Genomic DNA, 21,937 nt, shown 5'->3' with positions numbered 1-21,937 from the left:
CATTTACATTCAAAGTAAGTATTGATGGATATGTATTTATTTCCATTTTGTTACTGTTTTATGGTTGTTTTTGTAGTTCTTCTGTGACCTTTTGCTCTCTTTCACAGTTTGCTAGCTTGCTTTAGTGATATATCTGATTCCTCTCTCTTTGTTTTTTGAATATGTAGTAGTGGTTTTTGGTTTGTGGTTACCATTAAGTTTGCATATAACATCTCGTGCATGTAGTGATTTATATGAAATTGATGGGCACTTAAGTTTGAACCCATTCTGCTCTCCCCTCCCCCATGGTTTTAGGTATGTAGTGTCATACCTTACATCCTTTTATTCTGTGAATCTGTTGACCTAATTTTAAAGATATGCTTATTTTTACTGCTTTTGTGTTTCCCTTTTTTTCTTTTCTTTTTTTTTTTATTTAAAATCTTTATTTAAATTCCAGTCAGTTGACATGTAGTATAATATTAGTTTCAGGTATAGAATTTAGTGACTCGTCACTTACATACAACACCCGGTACTCAGCACAATGAGTGCCCTCCTCAATACCCAACACCCATTTAACCCAAATCCCTGTCCCCCTCTTCTCCAGTAATACTAGGTTTGTTCTCTACAGTTAAGAATCTGTTTTCTGGTTTGACTCTCCCCACCCCACCGTGTTCATCTGTTTTGATTCCTAAATTCCACATATGCGTGAAATCATATGGTATTTGTCTTTCTCTGACTGACTTAGCATAATACTCTCTAGCTCCATCCACATCATTGTAAATGGCAAGATTTCCTTCTTTTTTATGGCTGAGTAATATTCCTGTGTGTGTGTGTGTGTGTGTGTGTGTGTACCACATCTTGTTTTCCTATTTTTCTTACTGTTACTTACAGTCTTTCCTTTTCACTCAGAGTCCCCTTTAATACTTCTTCTAAGGCTGGTTTATTGCTCATAACTCTTTTAGCTTTTGTTTGTCTGAGAAGCTCTTTATCTCTCCTTCTTTTGTGAATGGTAGCCTTGCTGGATAGAGGATTCTTAGCTATAGATTTTTATTTAATTTCAACATTTTGTATCTTGCCACGTCCTTCTGCAAAGTCTTCTTGCCTGCAAAGCCTTGGCTAACAAATCTGCTGTTAGCCTTTTGAAGTTTCCCTTGTGTTTAATTATCTTTTCTCTTGCTGTTTTTAAAATCCTCTCTTTATCACTACTGTTTGCCATTTTAACTACTACGTGTCTTGGTGTGGACCTCCGTAGGTTGATTCTGTTGAGGCATCTTTGTGCCACCTGGATCTGGATATCTGTTTCCTTCCCCAGATTGGAGAAGTTTGGGCCTGTTATTTCGTCAAATAAATTTTCTGTCCCCTCTTCTCTTTCTCCTTCTGGACCCCTATAATGTGAATGTTATTATACTTGATGGAATTAGTAAGTTCCTGAAGTACATTCTTATTTTACAAAATTTTTCTCTCTCACCTGGTTATCTTTATTACTTTCCATTACTCTGTCTTCCAGATTATTAATTCATTCCTCTACTCTCTCTACTGTATTTATTATATCAAGTGTATTTTTAAATTCATTTTATTCCTCATCTCTGATTGGTTCTTTTTATCTCTGTGTTAGGGGTCTTACTGATGCCCTTCACTCTTTTCTCAAGTCTGGTGGATATCTTTACACTCATTACTTTAAATTCTCAATCACGCTTATTACTTATATCTGTGTTGCTTAGGTCTCTTGTGCTTTGGTCCTGTCCTTCTTTGGGACATATTCCTCTGTCTCCTCATTTTGTCTCACTGTGGTGTTGGGAAAGTCAGCTACATCTCCGCTTGAAAGTAAAGGCCTGAAGAAGTCCTGTAGTGCCTTCAGTGCAGTGTCCCCCGTGTACCAAAACTCCTGTGTGTACTGCATGTTCCCGGCTGTTGTGTTCTGGGTGCTTTTCCCTTCAGTCCAGGTGTCTGCAGAGGCTCTCTTTGCTTGTTGTAGCCAATGTTTTGCCCCAGCTGGGATGGGACATGCAATTTTAACAAAGTTTGCACCAGTCAGCTTACAAAAGGAGACCCGCTAAGCCAGGACCAGGGCTGGCCTGGGAAGATCCGCAGAGCACACCTGGGCAGGACACATAATTTTAATAAGCCATGCCTTGAGCTTCTGCTCGGCCCACCGCCACTGCCACCAGGACTCAGGACCCCCCAAACACAGGGCTTGGTGTAAACAAGTAAAGTAGTGAATGTTGGTGCCGCACCATTGCCCGCAGAGGGCCATAACTTAATGCTGGGGCCTCGGGTGGTGTCTTCCAGCTCCTTTGTTACTAGAGAAGTTCCTCAGCAAACCTACCCTTCTGCCACGTCCTGTGAGATTAGTAAATAACTCTCCCTTATATCTCAGGCATTTTTCACTTCCTCTTTCTGTTTCTCCACAGACTTTTTGTCATGTCCCTATCACCCTCTGGATCTTCCAGAATGGAGACCACTGGTTTTTTAAAATTCCGGGCTTTAAGTCCTGCTGATTTTAAGAACTCACTAAATTCAACCCCTTTCACTTTCAAAGCCAAATGTTATAGGGATTGTCTTCCCCGTGCAGGTTCTCTGGTGTGGTAGTCCGTTTGCCTCCCTTCCCCATGCCCATGGTTCCCTCTCTCCAGCAAACCATAGTGCAAGTCCGGTTAGTGCTGCCCACCCCCCCGCCCGCTGCCCCGGTCCTAGCCAACATTGTGTCTACCCTTCCTGCCCTCTTCAGTGGGGCCTATTCTCTACATTTAGCAGTGGGTCTGTTCTGCCAGTCTTTGGGTTGTTTTCTTGGTTACTCACACTGATGTGGGTTGGTAGCTAGTTGTGTCTGTGGGACAAGATGAAGCTAGGGTCCTCCTCCTCTGCCATCTTTCCCAGAAGTCAGGGGTTAGCCTATTTGTCCAAGGTCAGACAAGTAGGAAGTGGTAGAGACGTGACTTGGACAGAGATGGACCCCAGAGCCTCTTGTTCCCCACAGTATAAGCCATGGACCCACAGCTTTGCAGCACCTGGAGCTTGTTAGAAATGTTGACTCTTAGGCTCTGCTGCAGACTGCCTGCATCAGACCCTGTGTCTTCGCGAGACCCCCAGGTCATTCTCCGCATGTCGCTGGGGAGCAGCCTACTCTTCGCCACTGCTGATGGCGACTTCCTAATCAAGGGCACTTTCACCATTAGGCAGGTGTCCTGGAACTTCAGTACTTTGTGTCATTTGATGACACCTTGTAGTCAGATAAAATCTGTCTTCCCAGGGGAAGGTGCCCTTTTTTGTTTTTTGCCTTTAATGGGTCTTCCAGTCAGTGCATTGTGACAGGTGGAAGGGAGGAATGGGAGTTTTCAAGCTGTTCTTCCAATCATAAGCTCTAGTTTTTCATCTTCATGATGTAACCCAAGCACAAACTGGGCTCTGTGAGCATTTCCTCTTCTGCATAGCAATAAAGGTAATAAGCAACAAAACTGTAGGGCATCTTCCCACTAAAGGAAACAAAGAATTGATGGTGTGCATAAAGAACTGAGAAAGCATTTTCAAAAAGAATCTGCTCCTTTTACATTCTTCCGTGTCAGGAAGAACAACAACAACCAGAATGAATACAGTTTCAAGATGCCTACCCACTGACTTTGTGCACATGCCCCAACCTACATTCATCATTGTATTAAGGAGCCAAGACCCAGGTTATCAGAAATCAGGTCACTCTTGTACAAAGTGACCTATGTTGATAAGGAGTTCAGATTCAAGAGTTTGGTTCACAGTATTTTATAGTCCGTTAAAGGTACTTAAGCTTGCAGGCAGGGGCTGGAACACCCACTGGTAAGTCATGGTGTATGACAGGCATTGAAGTGTGAAACAAAAAGTCAGTGAGAATTAAAAGGAACTGTGTCTCCCCATCTGTGAAATGAGGAAGTAGAACTAAATTTCTATGCTTCCTTCCTACCTTAACGTCTTAGGATTTTATATAAACAAGTGTAATTATAATTACAGAGCACTTCCAAATAGTCTCCTTTACTCCTTACAAAAACCTAGGAGATTCCTATTGTTGATCCTGTTTTACAGATGAGGAAACTGGGGCACAAACATCGCAGTCACTCACCAGGTTATACTCTAAGAGGTGACGCTAACCATTTGCCCTCTCTTTACCGCAAAGATGCCTCTAGCTTCTCAACTCTTGTTACCGGTGCACTGGAATCACCAGTGGAAACAAAATGAGGCATTTCCACATGCAGGGCAGAGCCCTTTCCGTAAATATTCAGGCCATCCAACGACTTCCTAAACAAGTGTCTAACTCGGCTACACTTCGAGTCCTCTGGGATCCTTCAGTGGTGCTGATGCCTGGGTCCTACCCTGAGATTCTGATAGTCAGTCTGGTGTGTAGTCTGGATATTGGGTTTTTTTCTTAAGTGTTCCTTAGAAATTCAAATGTGCAGCTCAGGTGGAGTGTCTATTCCACATTTTCTGGGGTTGGGGTTGGTTCTGGAGGCAAGTTCCACTCACATAGCATCAGGTACTGACCTTATATGTTAACCTTTTTTATTATAATGCAAGATTTTAAATTCTGCTACTTAAAGTGGATTCATTTCCATCTGTTTTGTTTAAAATTTTTTCTTAGAGTCTTTTAATTATTCAAGTATTTTATTTTTTTTATTTTTATTTTTTAAATTTTTTCAATTTATTTATTTTCAGAAAAACAGTATTCATTATTTTTTCACCACACCCAGTGCTCCATGCAAGCCGTGCCCTCTATAATACCCACCACCTGGTACCCCAACCTCCCACCGCCCCCCACCACTTCAAACCCCTCAGATTGTTTTTCAGAGTCCATAGTCTCTCGTGATTCACCTCCCCTTCCAATTTACCCAAATTCCCTACTCCTCTCTAACGCCCCTTGTCCTCCATGCTATTTGTTATGCTCCACAAATAAGTGAAACCATATGATAATTGACTCTCTCTGCTTGACTTATTTCACTCAGCATAATCTCTTCCAGTCCCGTCCATGTTGCTACAAAAGTTGGGTATTCATCCTTTCTGATGGAGGCATAATACTCCATAGTGTATATGGACCACATCTTCCTTATCCATTCATCCGTTGAAGGGCATCTTGGTTCTTTCCATAGTTGGCGACCGTGGCCATTGCTGCTATAAACATTGGGGTACAGATGGCCCTTCTTTTCACGACATCTGTATCTTTGGGGTAAATACCCAGGAGTGCAATTGCAGGGTCATAGGGAAGCTCTATTTTTAATTTCTTGAGGAATCTCCACACTGTTCTCCAAAGAGGCTGCACCAACTTGCATTCCCACCAACAGTGTAAGAGGGTTCCCCTTTCTCCACATTCTCTCCAACACGTTGTTTCCTGTTTTGTTAATTTTGGCCATTCTAACTGGTGTAAGGTAATATCTCAATGTGGTTTTAATTTGAATCTCCCTGAGGGCTAATGATGATGAACATTTTTTCATGTGTCTGATAGCCATTTGTATGTCTTGATGGGAGAAGTGTCTGTTCATATCTTCTTCCCATTTTTTGATATGTTTGCCTGTTTCATGTGTGTTGAGTTTGAGGAGTTCATTATAGATCCTGGATATCAACCTTTTGTCTGTACTGTTCAAGTATTTTATTACACACTAAGTTAAAAGAAAGGAAAAGAACACAAATTAATTCCTACTGAAAGCAGCCATTATGTTATTTTACTCTTTGGAAGCAACTTTTTCGCAAATTGTGATTATGATTTTTTGACCCCTTCTGTGTAAAACAGGAAGTAATATCACTGCATAGACAAATGGCAGTGCATTTTATATTTAAAAGTACAAATAAATTAGCTATTGTGATGTCCATCCATTTTTTAAAATCAAATATTCGTTATCACATAAGTTCCCCAAGAGCAAGAACCATGTCTGTGTTACTTCTGTATCTTCATCCCCAGACACAGACCTTGGCCTGTAATGGATACTATAAGACTTCTCTACAACTAATGAATATGGAAATAAGTGAATGAATTATAAATAGCTTCACATAATGAGGAAACTCAAACTATTGCACACTCATACCAAAAAATGACTATGTCAAAAGAAAATAGCACTTCTGTTTAAGACCTTCTCTCATTCTTATAGGCCACATAAAAGATGTTGGGGAGGGAAGGACTGTAGTAATAGAGAATTGGGGGTGGTTGTTGTTGTTGTTAGAGATGATGAGGGGCAGAGGCAGAGAGAATCTTAAGCAGGCTTCACACCTAGTGCAGAGACTGACACAGCGCTCGATCTCACAACCCTGAGGTCATGACCTGAGTCAAAACCAAGAACTGGACACTTAACTGACTGAGCCAGATGGGTGCCCCTTATTTTTTATTGAGGTGCAGTTAACACACGGTGTTACATTAGTTACAGGTGTACAACACAGTAATTAGACAATTCCATACATTGTCATATTCAACCCAAGTGTAGCTGCCATTTACCATAAAATGCTGTTACATTAACTATATTCCCTATGCTGTCTCTTTCATCCCTGTGACTTACACAATCCAAAACTGAAAGCCCGTACCTCCCACTCTCCTTTATGATTTTCTTGTTTCCTCTCTATACCCTTCTTCCCTCTGGCAACCGCCAGTTTGTTCTCTATGTGTCTGTTTCTCCTGTTTGCTTTTTTATAATCTGCGTCTAAGTGAAATCACATGGCATTTGTCTTTCTCTGACTTATGTCACTTAGCATTATACCCTCTAGTTCCATCCATGTTGTCACAAATGGCAAGATCTCTTTTTATGGCTGCATAATATTCCATATACCATGTATACCATATCTTCTTTTTTCATTCATCTAACAGTTATTAAACTACACTTGTCTCTTTCACAATGACAGGATTTTAAGATTTGAGAGAGAAAGAGCACACATGAGGGGAAGGGTAGAGGGAGACCCAACACGGGTCTGGATTCATGACCATGAGATCACGACCAGAGCCCAAAACAAGCATCAGATGCTCAAGTGACTGAGCCACCCAGGCACACCTCACAATGACAGGATCTTTTTTTTTTTTTTTTTAAGGTTTTGTTTATTTGATAGATCACAAGTAGGCAGAGAGGCAGGCAGTGAGGCAGGTAGAGAGGGGAAGCAGGCTCCCTGCAGGGAGCCTGAGATCATGACCTGAGTCAAAGGCAGAGGCTTAACCCACTGAGCCACCCAGGCGCCCCACAATGACAGGATCTTAACACTTACACCTATCTACTGGTTATTTCCTTATGCACTAAGCTCTGGATAATGAAAGAAGTACATGCTATCCCTGTAGTTTGAGACTGTGAATGTTCTAGGAAGTATGAATAGTAAAATTTTACCTGACCTCTGCTAACGTGGGTCTGTCACTGCTTGTTTCCCTGGAACAGTCTGAGAGATGGCTTGGGGGAGAGGGCGAAGAGTGACTGAGGCCCTTAGGCTCTGCTGACTCTACAGGAATTGCCCTTGACATTCTTCTCTCCGGTGTCATTAACCATTCCCTGGTTGGTTGTGTGGCATGTGGTCTACCCTTGCACTGTGCTAGACCAGTTTTTTCCTGATTTCTGTCTTCTAATTCACTTAGAGGGTTTAACCATGAATCCCTCTACAACTTTTCTTCTAGATTTCTTGGGTCTGTTGGTTAACGTCTCTGTAGACCTGGCCTCAGCCACTGGTGTTCAGCACCTTCCCCCATCCTAACAGCTGGGCCAGCTGCCTTTCAGAGTCAGCAAAACCTGTTTTTTAAAGGTACAGGAGAAGAAACACTCACTTGCCCTGTGCTCGTAAACAGGAACTAGTGGAAGAACAGAGACCTACTGGCTTTTTTGTGGTAGTTCCTGTTTTGAGATCCTGAAATTCATTTTCTTCATCTCTTTGAACCTTGCTTTTTCCTCAGTGGTTGACCCACGATTAGACCCTACCCTCTGGTCTTAAGGAACTGCCTTCAGCCATTTACTTCATGCTATGCCTCCTGATCACAACTCTCTTTACTTTGTTTTCTCAGCCTTAAGGCTGTACTTATCTGGAACCCAGGCACCTAGAGCATTTCACTCTATTCTTCTTTAAAACAGAACAGTCTGTTAACCCCAGTCTGTCTTCCCACATTGTCCTCTCATGAGGTAGTGTGCCAGGGGTCAGTGCTCATTACGATGTTGTCATGTAGGGTAGAAGGCTTGATCTTACCCTTACTTCCCTGGTGTGGACAATTTAAAGCATTACCACTTATATCTGCCCCACATTCCAGAACAGTCCCAGCCCCAAAGGCATGACCCTGTGTGAGATTGTGCAGCCAGCACCAAAATGTCAGTGTTTGTAAATGGATCCAAGGATATTCCTATTTATCTTCTACTGTCATTCCTAGGCATTCCTGTAGAAATTTTTAAGAGGGAGAGGAAGGGATATAATCCTATTAAGTATTGCCATGATGTACAGCGCAGGAAACCTACACCATAGTCCAAGTAAAGCCACGGGCACTTGGAACAATGACAATGATTACAGATTGTAGTCATTAATCTGGGTAGGTCCAGGGGACTCTGAATAAAGGTTCACACTGATCTGTCATTAGAAAGTACCCATCACATTTCTTCGGGTGGTAAAACCTGTCTGATCTTCAAAGAACCAAGATTCACTATATAATACTTAATAGAAAACTATTACTTAATTTACTGGACAGATGATACACTTTACATCAGAAATCTATTCAGGACAGGGCATGCTATTTGCTTTAATATCTGAGCTCTATCTCCATGCCTTAGTTTCATTTAGATTGTGATAATCTAGCTAAAGAAGGTTCATAAAATTGCTTATAAATCTAAACAGAAAACTTTGGTGAAGAAAATATTTTCAGGCCCATCAGTTCTACCACATCAGTCCTTGATGATCAGTAGTGCCACAGCCAAACTGCTCTCACGTCCAAAATATCTTCTCAGAAGAGAGCAACTTTGCCACAAGAACTCTTACTCTTCGTGCCATGGTATCATTGCTAAACGACATCTCCCAATTTGTAGGGATCTCAAATAAGGCCATCTTTCAGATCAGTTGATGTCAAAAAAAAAAAAAAAAAAAAAAAATGAACAGTAGAGCCCAAAGGAAAAAAAGAAAGCCTTCAATCAAACAAAATAAAATCTCAAAAACTTGAGTTAGCCTTCATTAAATAAAAAAACAATTAGGTTATTTATAATTTTAGAGTTTCACATATATAATGCTATGTTAATAAGCAATGAACACTTTCATAAAAAAATTTATTTCACACTTTTATACAAATATCCACAGGTATTTTCTAATCATAATTTTACAGTGCTACTTAGTATTAAAATGTATCAAATGCAAACAGACCCAGTGACTTGACTTGAGATGACATTTTTAACAATAAACACCACGATGTTCCTTGTTGGACCAGCCTTCCACCTCTTCCCTTTTAGGACATTCTTTGCTTTCTAACAAAGATCTACAGACACTTTTAAAATACCAGCTCCATGGCAACCTATGAAGCCAGTGAATTTGGTTATAAGGTACCTACCTAAGTAAGAAACCTAAATTTCAAACACTGGTATGACCTGTTTTAGAGAAACTTTTGTAAACAAAGTATCATTTGTAAAACCATCTTTGTGAATGAAAGTTCCAAAGTACAATGAGAATAATGTCCTTAGTATCTTCAGAGCATACAATTTCTGTAAAGAAAAAAAACTCCGAAGCAACAATTTTGTTCCAACAAATTAGCACCTGTTTGCTATTATTTCCCATCTAACTTAACATTTTGAAGTATAGTAATTTTTAAAAATTCAGATTTCCTATCTTGTTCATTGTCTCTTGAATGTATAGAAATGTTTTCCTCTTCTGCCAGTTCATTTTTACAATTAAAACTATTAAAAACTGTAGTTAGCGTAGTCCCAAAGTAATGTGGGGGACTTACAGATAGGGGAGGAGACAAAAACCAGAACACTGACCGATTAAATGGTTCCAACATTTAAAAACATAAAAGCCGTGATGTTCTGACTTCCGGGATCAGACACTCAGTAGTCTCGCACTGGATCCCTCTGGACCCACCATAGGCACCGACCCTCTCTTTCAAGTCCTGACGGTACAGTGTGGGTGGCAGGGCTTACACCGCACCCGAGTCCAGCAAACCAACCCATTATTTCCAAGAGTTCCTGAAAGTTACAGCACAAAGGGTGCAGAAGACCTCACACAGGGCTCTAAACTCAACAATATGCGTTGTCCGATAAGAATTGAGCATCTTACGGTTAACTCCTCTTTCTGAAACAGTTTGGGTCTGGAAGAGGGGGGTGAGGGCTGTCAGGAAGGGAGATGTAATAACTTACAAAGGATTTTTTTTTTTTTTGCGTGAAATTCAAACCCATGACCTCCCATGTTCAAATTCCGATTGTTTAATTCAAGGGTAAAGTGGAGAATCTTCGGCCTGTCAGTGACAAAATGGTTGTTAAAAAAAAAAAAGAAGAAAGAAAGAAAAAATAAATAGCATATACAAGTAAGTCTAAGGTAGCATTCAAGTCTGTTGCACCTGTGTGTGTGAGCAGGAAGGGTGAAAGCTGTATGTTACCTGGTGGGAGAAGTGTTCACACGTCTAGGAAATGGGGACAGATGGCAGGATGGCAACACCACCTATTGCACATTGCACTGAGGGTAGCACTCTCAAGTGAAACACAGCTACCCGAGGGCACGGTCTGGTGCTGCCACTGCTCCCTTGCGGCTCTCCGGTCCTGGGAGAGGGAGGTGTGCAGAGGCAGTGCCAACGAGCGCGGCCGGCCTATCAGCACAGTGACCGTGACTGGTGCGTCTTCAGCTATGCTAGGGGGAGGACAGGGCGGGAGCACCGCGGGGGAGGCCCTACTGGGGCCCAGGCAAGTCAGCCACACCAAAAACAAAGGCAACCCGGAAAGTTAAATTAAGGCAGTTAAAGAAAACTCCATTCCAACAGTCTTAAACTCGGCTGTGCCAGACCAGAGAGCCCCAGGCTACACGTCAGCGTCCACAGTGAAAACTGTCCAAGTTCGTACTGGGCGTAGTCTGTCTGAAATTAATATTCAGGGATCGAGCAGGCTCACAAGTCCACTTAGATGTCGGAGTTGGGCGGGGAAGAGCAGTTTGGGTACTGGGAAGCTTTTTTTTGGGCCCCTCTTAGGAGTAGCTTTCATTTTCATTCCACCTTGTGATCCACTGTTTTTTTTCAAGGTTATCAATGTATTTTTCATCTTTGATCTCTCGCTCTTCCTTCCGGATCCTCACAGCATGGTATCGGGGAACGCTATCGTCGTACCTGGAGCGTTTAAAGAATCCGCACTAATCAAAGGAAGAGAGAAGCAGAAACAAATTAAGGATTGCAGGAAAAGCAAGTGCACAAAATGGGAATGTCTAAGCTTCCTGTTCAGCTACGCCTACCTCTGGACGAAGGGAAAAAAGACATGGTTTCTTTTAAGAAGGAACGAGCAGGTTGAAAAGACAACAGCCATTGGGGATAAGCGGAAGAGAAGACAGCTGTAAAACTAGAAGGAAAGTCCGTTTTTTCCATCTTGTCTTTACATTTTAGAACAATGTAGTAAGCTGCCTCTTTACTAACAATTTCAGAGCTCTGGAACAGTGCTTCCATTTTTTATAATCACAATACTCTTAAACAGATCTCAATTTTAGATTAGATGTTAAAGAACAATCTTTTTAAAGGCCATGAACTAAAGATTATTTTGTGTCCTTGTCTCACTAACAAAATGAAATCAAATCACCCATATTTTTACAGATTACTCTTTGACTATGCCAGTGTTCAAATGAGTCAGTTTAAGAACTTTCTCTCCTCCGAGGCTAAGTACACATCTCTCATGAGCTATAAGGTAATTTACACTGTATGGATTTCCTGTTGTGCTTCCAAATTTAAGCCGTTTCATTAAATCATGTAGTAACTGTGTCCTATAACAAAATCAATCAGGTACTGCAAAGAACTTGAGGAAAGTATGCCATTAAATTTCAGAGCACCCCTAATTTTTTTTTTTGCAGAAGACATTTACACTTAAATTATTTATGAATATATATTTTATTCATTTTTTTAAAAATATTCAATCTGATCCAAGGTAGATTTTTATGGAGAACATATCAGGAAATTTTTAATCAAATTGAAATTTTTAAATGAATAAAATATGTTTCATGGAAAAGATGTGCTTCGATTTAAATGCAGCTAGGAGGAGGATGAGGAAGATATTTGGAATGGTTAATGTGTATCATGTAATAGGAACAGAACATTTATGTTGAATGAGGTTATAAAAATGTCATGGGGCAAAGTAAAATTAGATTCAGTCATCACTAAATCATTGGGAAAAATGGACCAAGAAGTTTTGTTGTAAGGCCATTTCCACATTGGACTCCTTTATTATTTTGTGCAAAAAGCCAAAATACCTATTACAAAATGTGGCACTTGCTTCTTTTTAAAAGAGGAAGAAGTCAAGGGTGGCATGTAGAACTGAAATGGAAAGGCTGGGATTCATTGTGGCAGTGTCATGGAAAGGGATTATAGGAATAATTCCATCCCCTCGTGCCCACATAAATGGAAAAAGGAATTACCACCAATTCCTGTTTCCATGGATTTACAAACAAGGGAAGCGAAACACGAACTTTAAATCAATCAAGACCCAAATTTGAATAAGATCTCTAGGAACATGAAACAAGGTCAAACTCCATTACAACATATTGAAACCATAACTGTCCAGAGCATTTTTATATTAGAATTTTGTATAATGAAGGTCACTTGGTAAAGAGCGATCTTCTGAAATTGGCCATCGTGTCCACCAGGTCAACACATTCATAGTTTGTTGTAGTGGTCTTTGACCCGTAGTAGATATGCAGGAAAAGGAAGTCACATGCTTAGCGAGCATAAACCAATTTCTGAGCAACAAAAGCATTCCAAGCCTTCCCCCATCACTTTATAGCAAGATCAGAAAGGACAGTAAGGAAGCCTTCTCAAGAGAAACACAATGTTTCCAACATGCAACAGGTTAATTAGGCAGTCAACACAAGCTTCTATCTGTGGAAAATCCCAAAGTGGACAAGAAATCTGCAGTGATTTCTTATTCACCTTTGAAATTCCAAGTGGGATGCTATATACTGGGTTGACAACACATGGCAAACTGGGCTCCTAGGGAGGTCTAATGCCTCCTTTTGTGTGTACATAGAGTCCAATCATCTTCATTGCTGTGGGTGACATTTAACAACACAAAATAACTCACCTGCAACAAAAGATTCTTTGTGCATTTCTAAAACACAAACAAAACTGAGCTTTCAAGTGAAATAAAACAAATCCAAGCAAGGCAAGCCAGTGTGGACATTTGGAAACATCTGTTAATGGGACACACACAGCAAGCTGTTGCTCTTAAAGTTAGCCACCACAACCATAGCAGGTCCCACAGCTAGCAATGAAAAAACATTGATCAATTACCACAGAAGTAGATCAATACTATGCATCAGAAGTAAGCCTCTCTTTATCAGACGGCTGAGCATGGATCTCAGCCTTGTGATAGGTGGCATCATAATGATCTTTCTTATTTCTCTTGAAGAAACCACACTATAAGGAAGCAAGGTATTTAGTCAGTTTTGTGTATAAGAGAGAAACAAAAGAAAAATCTCAGATTGCAATCTGTTTTCTAGTTATAGCTTGTTACAAAGAGACCACTTAGGGATCAACCAATAGCTTGTCACAAAGAGCCCACTTATGGATCAACCAGAAGTGAACAGCCGCCAAACCGACCTGATTACCATGGGTCTCTGGTCTGATAATTAAACCGGATGACATTAATTCGCTAATTGGTTTTTCCATCTGTAACCAACATCCGGAGGACAAAAAAAATCATCCTAAAAGGAAAATCATATATCCGTCTGATTACAGCTTTGGGTGGTTTCTTCATGCAGGAGAATATGAACTCTAAAATAGGCAAAAGATTGATTTCTGCAGTTTTTCTGTGACAAAGATGATCTAGATTTAGCATAAATCCAAATAAAATAGATACGACATTTTTCTGCCTTTCATAGGAAGTTTCATGGAGCAACTGCTATGTACTTGAGGACTTTGTATTTGTGGGTAAATCGTAATATAAATTCGAATACACCATCATGAAAGAATGACAGCTGTCATGTTCCCAAATTCTAACCCACCAGGTAACCACTAAATGGTAGGAACCTGTGCTCCTCATGTTAGGTCACTCTCAATCATCACAGAGATGTAATTCCCCTTTTTACTATAATTTCCTTCATTCAACGAGGGAGGACTTTTTCTATTTACTTGTTTGTAAGGCTGTGGAACTATCCTTTGGAATCAGCTTGGTCAAATAAGTCTGCCCTCCTGGAAAACTCTGCTTCCTAGTCTGGCCACTCCTTAAAGTGAAAATCTAGATGTTTTGTACGGCATGGTAACTACGAACTACATGTGGGTATTCAAAGTTAAATCAAAAACACCTGCGTGGCAACAGCCACATGCCAAGTGCTCAGTAGCCACATGTGTCCTGCTGGCTAGTGCAGCTTCATAACGGCTCCATTATCATAGTTTTACCCTTTATCTTGATGTTTACTTGTGACTCCCTCCATCTAATACACAATGACCACACCCAGCCAACTTGCAGTAACACATGAGGTCGATAGGGAACCAAGTGTCCTTGTCCTGCTTCCAGCCTGGCAGCATTCTTACCATCCACAGGCGTGAGCATCCTTGTTGGCAAAATGAAGGTGACTAGACCTGCCTGAAGGAAGGACTTTCCTCTTTACCTCCAAACCAAAACCCTCTGCAATATCCTAGTATTTAAAGCAAATAACATGAGGGGTCCCTGGGTGGCTCAGTCATTAAGTGTCTGCCTTCGACCCAGGTCATAATCCCGGGGTCTGGGGATCGAGTCCCCATCAGGCTCCCTGCTCGGCAGGGAGCCTGCTTTTCCCTCTCTCACGACCCCTGCTTGTATTCCCTCTCTCACTGTCTCTCTCTCTCTCTCTGTCAAATAAAGAAATAAAGCACATAACATCAGAATGACTCTGGCTGAAGCAGGGATATTGGCCCTAGCTGCACCACCCTAGCTTAATCTTGGCACCTACGTGGATGTGCAAAACCCAGTTTAATGGCCACTGAACTGGAGTCCTTTCTGGCCCTTAAGCTCCATGATTTTAATACATGAAAAGGCATCGTTTATTTTGAGAAAGAAGAGTATCAGTAAAGTAATAAAAGTGGTCTTCGTGTAGGGTTCATAGGAGGTTGATTACGGTTCACTTGTGAGTTCTGGATACCTTAGAGCTACACACAACCCATGAGATTATCTAGTCCAGTCCACTCACTAAAAAGCGAAAGCAAGTGCCCCAGGAAGATGAAATTATTTGCCTAAAATTATAGAGCTTGGGTGTTTTTTTTAATTCTCACCCCACAGCTATGTCTCATCCTCATTAAAGACTGCCAGTAGGACCTGCTCTGAAGAAGACTATCCTTGTGACCTCCTCCAGAAAGCACACAAAAGCCATCCTAAAATACTAAATTTCAATTTTAGTTTTTGATAACAGAATAATTTTCAGAGCATCTCCTATTGCTGGCTGTGCTGACCAGAGAAACCGGCTGCCTGGACGGGATGTCAGCAGTAAAACTGGCCAGTACCCAATGCAGGGAGGAGTCTTGCAATGCAGAGAGGAAACAGTCACCAATCTCCAAATCACACATTTGGAGAACACCAGAAAACTCACTCAGACTGGTAAAAGGCAGTTGTTTGGAAAAATAACATACCAAAAAAATCCCCAATATTTGAAAGCGACAGTATCTGAATCTGTCAATTATACTCTTGGATCTAAGGGAAAGGATAAAGATGGTCTAATCCTAGAGATTTTTGGTAGAGGTTTATAATCATTTAATTCAAAATCCTCTGGACCAGAGAGGTGTGGAAATCTAGAATTCTGGCATTTTAGAAAAGTAATGTGCTGCATGCATAGAACTACCTTAACCAAAACAGTATTAGTTTCACAGCAGAACCATTAAATAAAGGATAAAGAATACAAATAACTTCTCTTCACATGTTGTCCAGTTCTGTGGCCAAGTAAGTCATTATGAACTTTTCAGCTTTCAGAGTTTTCTGCAATTTGTAGTTGTCGATAAGGGACTGTGAACCTTCATTAGTCACTTAGAATAATCCAAACTCTATGGCTCATAATCTTTGCCAACAAAAGTATGCATCCATCTCATACATACATTTTTATAATATAGACTGTTTATTGGCAGAAATCCAGGAGAAAATACTAATTTTACTTGCAGGACCAAATTCTAATGAAGAATGTCCTATTAAACCCGGATCTTGTTTGAGAGAGGCAGTGAGGACCCCCTTGCAATGGAGTTATGAATTTCTTGCTTTTCTGTTCCTAATCTAGTTGCAGCTGTCACAAGCCCCCATGGCTACCATGAACATTTCTTTACAAAAGTTGAAAATAACAAGGATACAAGTTCAGATTAATGTGACAGCCAACAATTTGGCTTTGATTCAGAATTTTAGATAAAGAAAATGCTGAAGTGGTAACGTTTTTTAAATTGGTATTTGCCAAACATGCTAAGTTATGTGATAAACACCAAAATTTATTTAAGAAACTCCTTATAATATACAAATACTTTTAAATTTCAGGTATGAGGAAATATACAGGTGTTCATCATAAAATTCTCAAGTTTGCTTCATGTTGGCAAAGTTTCATAATGAAATGTTGAGAAAAGGGAAGCAATACAAAGGAATACAGATTGTATCAGTGTAAATTCACTCTTTTAAAAAGCAAGAGATAGGGGCGCCTGGGTGGCTCAGTGGGTTAAGCCTCTGCCTTCAGCTCAGGTCATGGTCCCAGAGTCCTGGGATCGAGCCCTGTGTCGGGCTCTCTGCTGAGCAGGGAGCCTGCTTCCCCCTCTCTCTCTGCCTGCCTCTCCGCCTACTTGTGATCTCTATCTGTTAAATAAATTTAAAAAAAAAAATTTTTAAGCAAGAGATAAAAATTAGGTTGTTAGAACTCAAATGCCAAATAGGACTTACCTTCCATAGTATAAATACTAAGAGAGCCAGCATCAGGATCCCAGCGAGGATAGCCACTAGGATAATCCACCACGGTACTCCTGAATACTGAGCGATGGTCTTGGAGGGAAACACAGTCACACGAATCTATGGGGCATAAAAGCAAGCGCCACTGTAAGGCAAATGAGAATACCAGGAGTTTATAGTTCCAAGTCTGTTTCCAGACACATTTTGAACAACGCAGCCTATGGAGGAATGAGATGCCTTTCTGATGTAAGATCTGGACTGTGTTTTGACAAAGTTATTATTATTTTTGGTAACTCGTCTTTTTTAAACTTTTGTATTAAATCAAAGTAATTGTGTAATAAAGCACTTTTTTTCATCTCCAACATTCAACAATCGTCAATATACAGCCCATCTTGCTTCATCTGTATAACCTGGCATCTTGTTGAGAATAATCACCTTCCCTTTTCGTTTTCAGTAGTGGAAATAAAGGGGCCATTTTATGTAGAATTAACCTATATTCCTCACTTGGACTTTAAAGATGTTGTGAAAAATAAAAACAGGGACGGAGCTGTAGTGCTGATACCACGGTAACCTCCCCTTAGGATGTCTAATGAAGGACCGTCAGGCACAAGAGGACTTCCTTAAACGGCCTGGTGCGTGCTCTCCGACAGTGTATTTGAACACAGCAGACCCTTTCAGAGGTGACTTCGAGCTGTAAACAGTAGCTGATGAGAAGCCTAAGCTCTAGACATTTGATAGTTGGCAAATATCAATTAAACAGAAGTGGTGTTTATTCAGAAATCTAAAAAGTTGCTTCTGGCAATTTGCAACAACTCAGTTCTGTGCCGTTAGTGGATTTCCATAATTCCAGGAGACTATTTTTCAAAGCTCCTGAAAGACCTGGTGTTTGCTACAAATAGGATTTCATAAGCCAATAGATGAGAGAGCTTCCAGTGTGAAGTTTCTGGTATTTCTGACTTAAGAGAATGTAAAGTGAAGGATAAACAAAAAGTGTGAGCCATTAAGTTCTGAGAAGTGGTTTCAGTCCAGTACTGTTAGTCCCGGATGCTGCCTAAAAAGGCTTCCATGTCTGCCTACATTCTGCTTTGATTAACAAAAAGTCTTCACTAAAATACTTTCTTTTCTACTTATACTAGAAAACAGCCTCTCAACTCATCTGACTTTAGAATATACTCTGAAGCAAGAGAACTGCTTTTCTTGGAACATTTAAGAACGAAAAAGTCCTTTTCAGCCTGCTCTCCTGACTCGAACACCTTTATCAGCTACTGTGTTTCCTGTTAATGCTCTCAGTGAGGTTTGGCTCAAACTGGCAGCCAGCCCTACCCCCAGGGAAGGGGTGCCCCATGGCTTACTTCCCCTCACCACCCTTCACCCGACAGGCACCCCAGCTTTAAGCTAGAACAACCCTTTCTTGAGATGACGAGGTCTAGCACAGGGGCATCCACGAAATGGGAACAGTGGAAACAGTGATAAAAGAGGGCACTTGGGATCCAGTAAGCCTCCCTACTGTGAACCCAAACAAAACCACTAATGAGCCAGCTCCCTATCACTTATTCTGCCTATCTAGTAGAAGGAAGCATAGAGTAGGTCCTGGGGGCAAGGGGACAACCTGGAAGGGCCATCCTCATTTTTAAGCCTAAGCTCTGTTAAACCTAGAAGTGGAGAGTAGAGAATGGTCCATGGCAGGGGAATCAGCTTTTATAATCAGACCGCGTACCAGAGCCTTTCAAATGGCTGGTAATAGGGAAAACCATTCCTATAAATGGCAGGAATCCAACAGTATGAGGTGGGGCAGGGGAGGACTGTGTATGGAAATCCAGCTGGGAGATCTAGCCCCAAGTCTGGCTATCATTCAAACCAGATTTGGGAGCCTTTTAGAACAACTCACTGGGCATCAAAGACAGAGGACTGAAGCCAGGGGCAGAGCCACACACTTAAAGGGCAGACGGGCTCCGCAAACCCAGGCTGGGTGTAAGGCCACACTGTAGTCCACGAAAGGGAGGAAGGCCAGTCAGCCGAGATTTTGTTTCCTGAAACTGTCAACTAAAGTTTTGTTCCTGTAAGATGGTCATTCTCCAGCAGGGACTGGGAATAAAGGGGGATGGAGCCTCAGCATAGGGTCAGGGGAGGCCAACCGTAACCAACTACCCAGAGCTCTGGGAAGCCTGGTCAGATCTTGCCACAGCAGCTGTTGTTAATGGACAGTGATAGGTTGAGGTGAGTAGCAATTACTCCAACTCCAAAAACAATGGAGGGGGGATTTAAAATCTAGGCATTTCCATAGGGATGACCTATGCATGTGAACCTCATCCGTCATGTGCCCATGAAGGGGAAATGGGGCCAAAGCTCTGCTGATGAATCAGTGCAATCGTGAGTGAGCAGGGCTTACCCCTCATTCACTTGCTCGCTGCCAGAATCGTTGCCCTGAATCCCTCTAACAGTCATACCCTCTATTCTTACTGCACATCAGTGTAAGAAATCACATCGTGAAGGTATTTTCATGTCTTTCACAAAACTATGTTAAAGACCTCATTCCCTTAGTGAGTGTTCCTCATAAACTCATCTTATAAAAGGATCCATATCTCAAATTCTCCACATTTAGAGCCAAAAGAAGAAAATCACATTTCCCTAAAGAATGCTGTGTTTTTTACCTACCATACTTTCTCATCTCTGGCATCCAGGAAACAGATACTCTTTTCCAACTTCCTTATGAATGAAGTGGGGGATATAGAAATACAACTAATAAACAATTCCTTCCTCGGCTCAATTCAACAATTATCACCTGGTTCACCGTGAATCATGAAATTCTTAACAGTTCACAAGGCGAATCTTACTACTTTTGCTTCTCTATCATTCGTGCAGGGAAGGCACACAGTGTGTCCTTAGTAAGTGCTTATAAACCAGATGGATTTCACTGGTGCTAAAATGTAACCATTTTATCTGGTTTAGTTAGGAGACCAGTTCTATTGGACTTTGTTCTAACAATGTGTTAAAATGTTCATATTAAGAAGTGAACACAAAACTCTTAAAATTGGTTGGGTTATAAAGGAAACAAAAAGGGTTTTTTTTCCTTCTCTTTTAAAGCCAGGAGTAGAGTAAGAGCAAGGGGAAGTTTTAATATGAAGACCAAAAGATAAGGCTGAATAACCCCACCTCCTCGCTTCTCTCTCCAAAGAAAGATGATCTTCGGGCTAGAAAGGACAGAGGAACCAAGATAAAGACACAACTGAAACCCCAAATAAGTGAGGGAATAAGAAAGGAAAGCACTGTAACACTTGAATCAAGCTTAAATCTTTAGGCCCAGAAAAAGTACACTTTAAAATACTGAAGAAACCTACAGGGAGAACATGGGAGCTGTTGTCACTCAGAAATCAGTCAATAGAAGAGGTGCCAGAAGACTAGAGGCAAGAAAATGTCTCTTTTCAAAATAAATGCACTCTAGATACAAGACATTAATCCACTCACGTACCTACCAATTATTAAACCAAGGAGGATCACAGCAGGGATCCCAACTCCCATGAGCAGGCACGAGTTCTCCAAGCCCCAACATGAAAGGCCCAAAAGAGCCTCACTTTCCTGTGTGACCCAGCCACTAGACTGGTTACCAGCACCCCAGTTCCATTATCTTCCAGCCAACAAGAGCACCCGAGGAGGACTTAGGAGCCCACCGTCTGGTCTCCCTTCCACATATCTGCCAGTCCTGTGACCCTGAAGGAGAGATAACCTTCCTTGGATTGTTTTCTCATCTGAATTTGAGATCTGGGGACTTAAAGAGTTAAGAACAGGAGCCCTGAAACCAGATGGGTTTACAGGTTTCCAGACAGGACCCCACTGGCATCCCCCACTGTGCCTGCCTCCTTTTTTGGAAAATGAGTCTATCTACCTCCTCATTCTGAGGTTTACATGACTACACACAGATTAAAAAAAAAAAAGTCCAGTAAACTGCAGACCTTTTATTAATGCGCTATTAATGTCTGTCCCTTCGTGTCCCTTCCCTCTCAAGAGTGTGGTGTTCTTCCAACTCTTAAATACCCAGTGATTCTCCAGGTTGTTGGTTTCAAGTTACAGAATGCTATGACCACTGCCTAGGTCAGAGGGGCAGAGAAGAGCTTCTCAGGGAGGCTCTGGCTTGGGTGACGATCCCTTATGATGCCTTATTGGTAAGAGGCGGGGAGGTGGGCTGGAGTAGCAGGCAGAGAGCATCTAAGGCTAGGGTGACCAGATGTATGGTTAAGTCTGGAACGGTCCTGATTTTTAACCCTTGTCCCAGCATCCCGCCCAGGTTAGCATTTGCTCCAGACAAATGTCTTCGGGTGTGGATAATAGACTTGAACAGCCAGGGATTGCTGTCTTCAGAAGCCAGTGCTCAGGAGGCTCACTGCGCTTTCGGCCGGCTCAGTGTCCGAAGCCGGAACCTGTCCATATGCATATCAGGAGATCAGCTGGAGAATAGTAAGTGACCACCTTTCTCTCCATTCAGTCTCTTTTACAAAACATTCTGGCACATGACATGCAGGCATTAGATCTCAAGAGCATGACACAAGGCCCTTTGGGCTCCACACCCCCTCCCCCAAAACAAGGAACCCAGTGTGCCCCCACCACCACTGCTCCCAGTTCTGTTCAGTATTTTCTCAACTGCCTGGATGAGGACAGAGAAGCTGTGCTTCCCAGCTTTGAAAACGATAAAGCTCGCAGCAGAAGAAAGCTCAGAGAGGTCAAATGGTCAAGACTCAGGACTACTTTGTGAACTGAAACAATGAGCCACAAACAATCCACCTAAAATGTGAGGTTTACATTTAAAGGCATGCATTTAGAATTTTTTAAAAATTGCTCAAGGATGGGATATGGGAGATATCTCTTGACAACACATCCTGTTGAAAATACTTGCAGATTTCAGCAGAACAGAAACACAGCTGCTGGAAGTACAAACACAATCTCCTGTGTACACTGGAAAA

At 41.5% G+C, this 21,937-nt stretch overlaps 2 protein-coding genes across 3 annotated transcripts in view; one reads left to right on the top strand and one right to left on the bottom strand.

Moving 5' to 3' along the window:
* The window catches only part of LOC122903517 (synapsin-1-like), a 70,134-nt gene extending 58,493 nt beyond the window's left edge, over window positions 1-11,641 (top strand). The window contains exon 5 of the mRNA XM_044244367.1: window positions 11,199-11,641. The gene's annotated coding sequence lies outside the window, so the exon portion shown is untranslated. The remainder of the gene's footprint in view (window positions 1-11,198) is intronic.
* Window positions 9,173-21,937, bottom strand: part of ITGA6 (integrin subunit alpha 6) — a 77,061-nt gene continuing 64,296 nt past the window's right edge. The window contains exons 24-26 of one of the 2 annotated variants that reach the window (XM_044242344.1): window positions 16,977-17,102; window positions 13,388-13,513; window positions 11,163-11,250 (exon numbers count right to left, since the gene is read on the bottom strand). In XM_044242344.1, coding sequence (XP_044098279.1) covers window positions 13,406-13,513; window positions 16,977-17,102 — 234 coding nt within the window. In that variant the 3' untranslated portion in view covers window positions 11,163-11,250; window positions 13,388-13,405. Of the gene's footprint in view, window positions 11,251-13,387; window positions 13,514-16,976; window positions 17,103-21,937 lie in introns of both variants that reach the window. The other variant, XM_044242343.1, reaches the window with a different exon arrangement.

The sequence above is a fragment of the Neovison vison genome, chromosome 3 (genome assembly GCF_020171115.1).
Source record: "Neovison vison isolate M4711 chromosome 3, ASM_NN_V1, whole genome shotgun sequence".
Lineage (NCBI taxonomy): Eukaryota > Metazoa > Chordata > Mammalia > Carnivora > Mustelidae > Neogale > Neogale vison.
The sequence above is the reverse complement of the archived record's forward strand: the minus strand, read 5'-3'. Positions and strand labels throughout refer to the sequence as shown.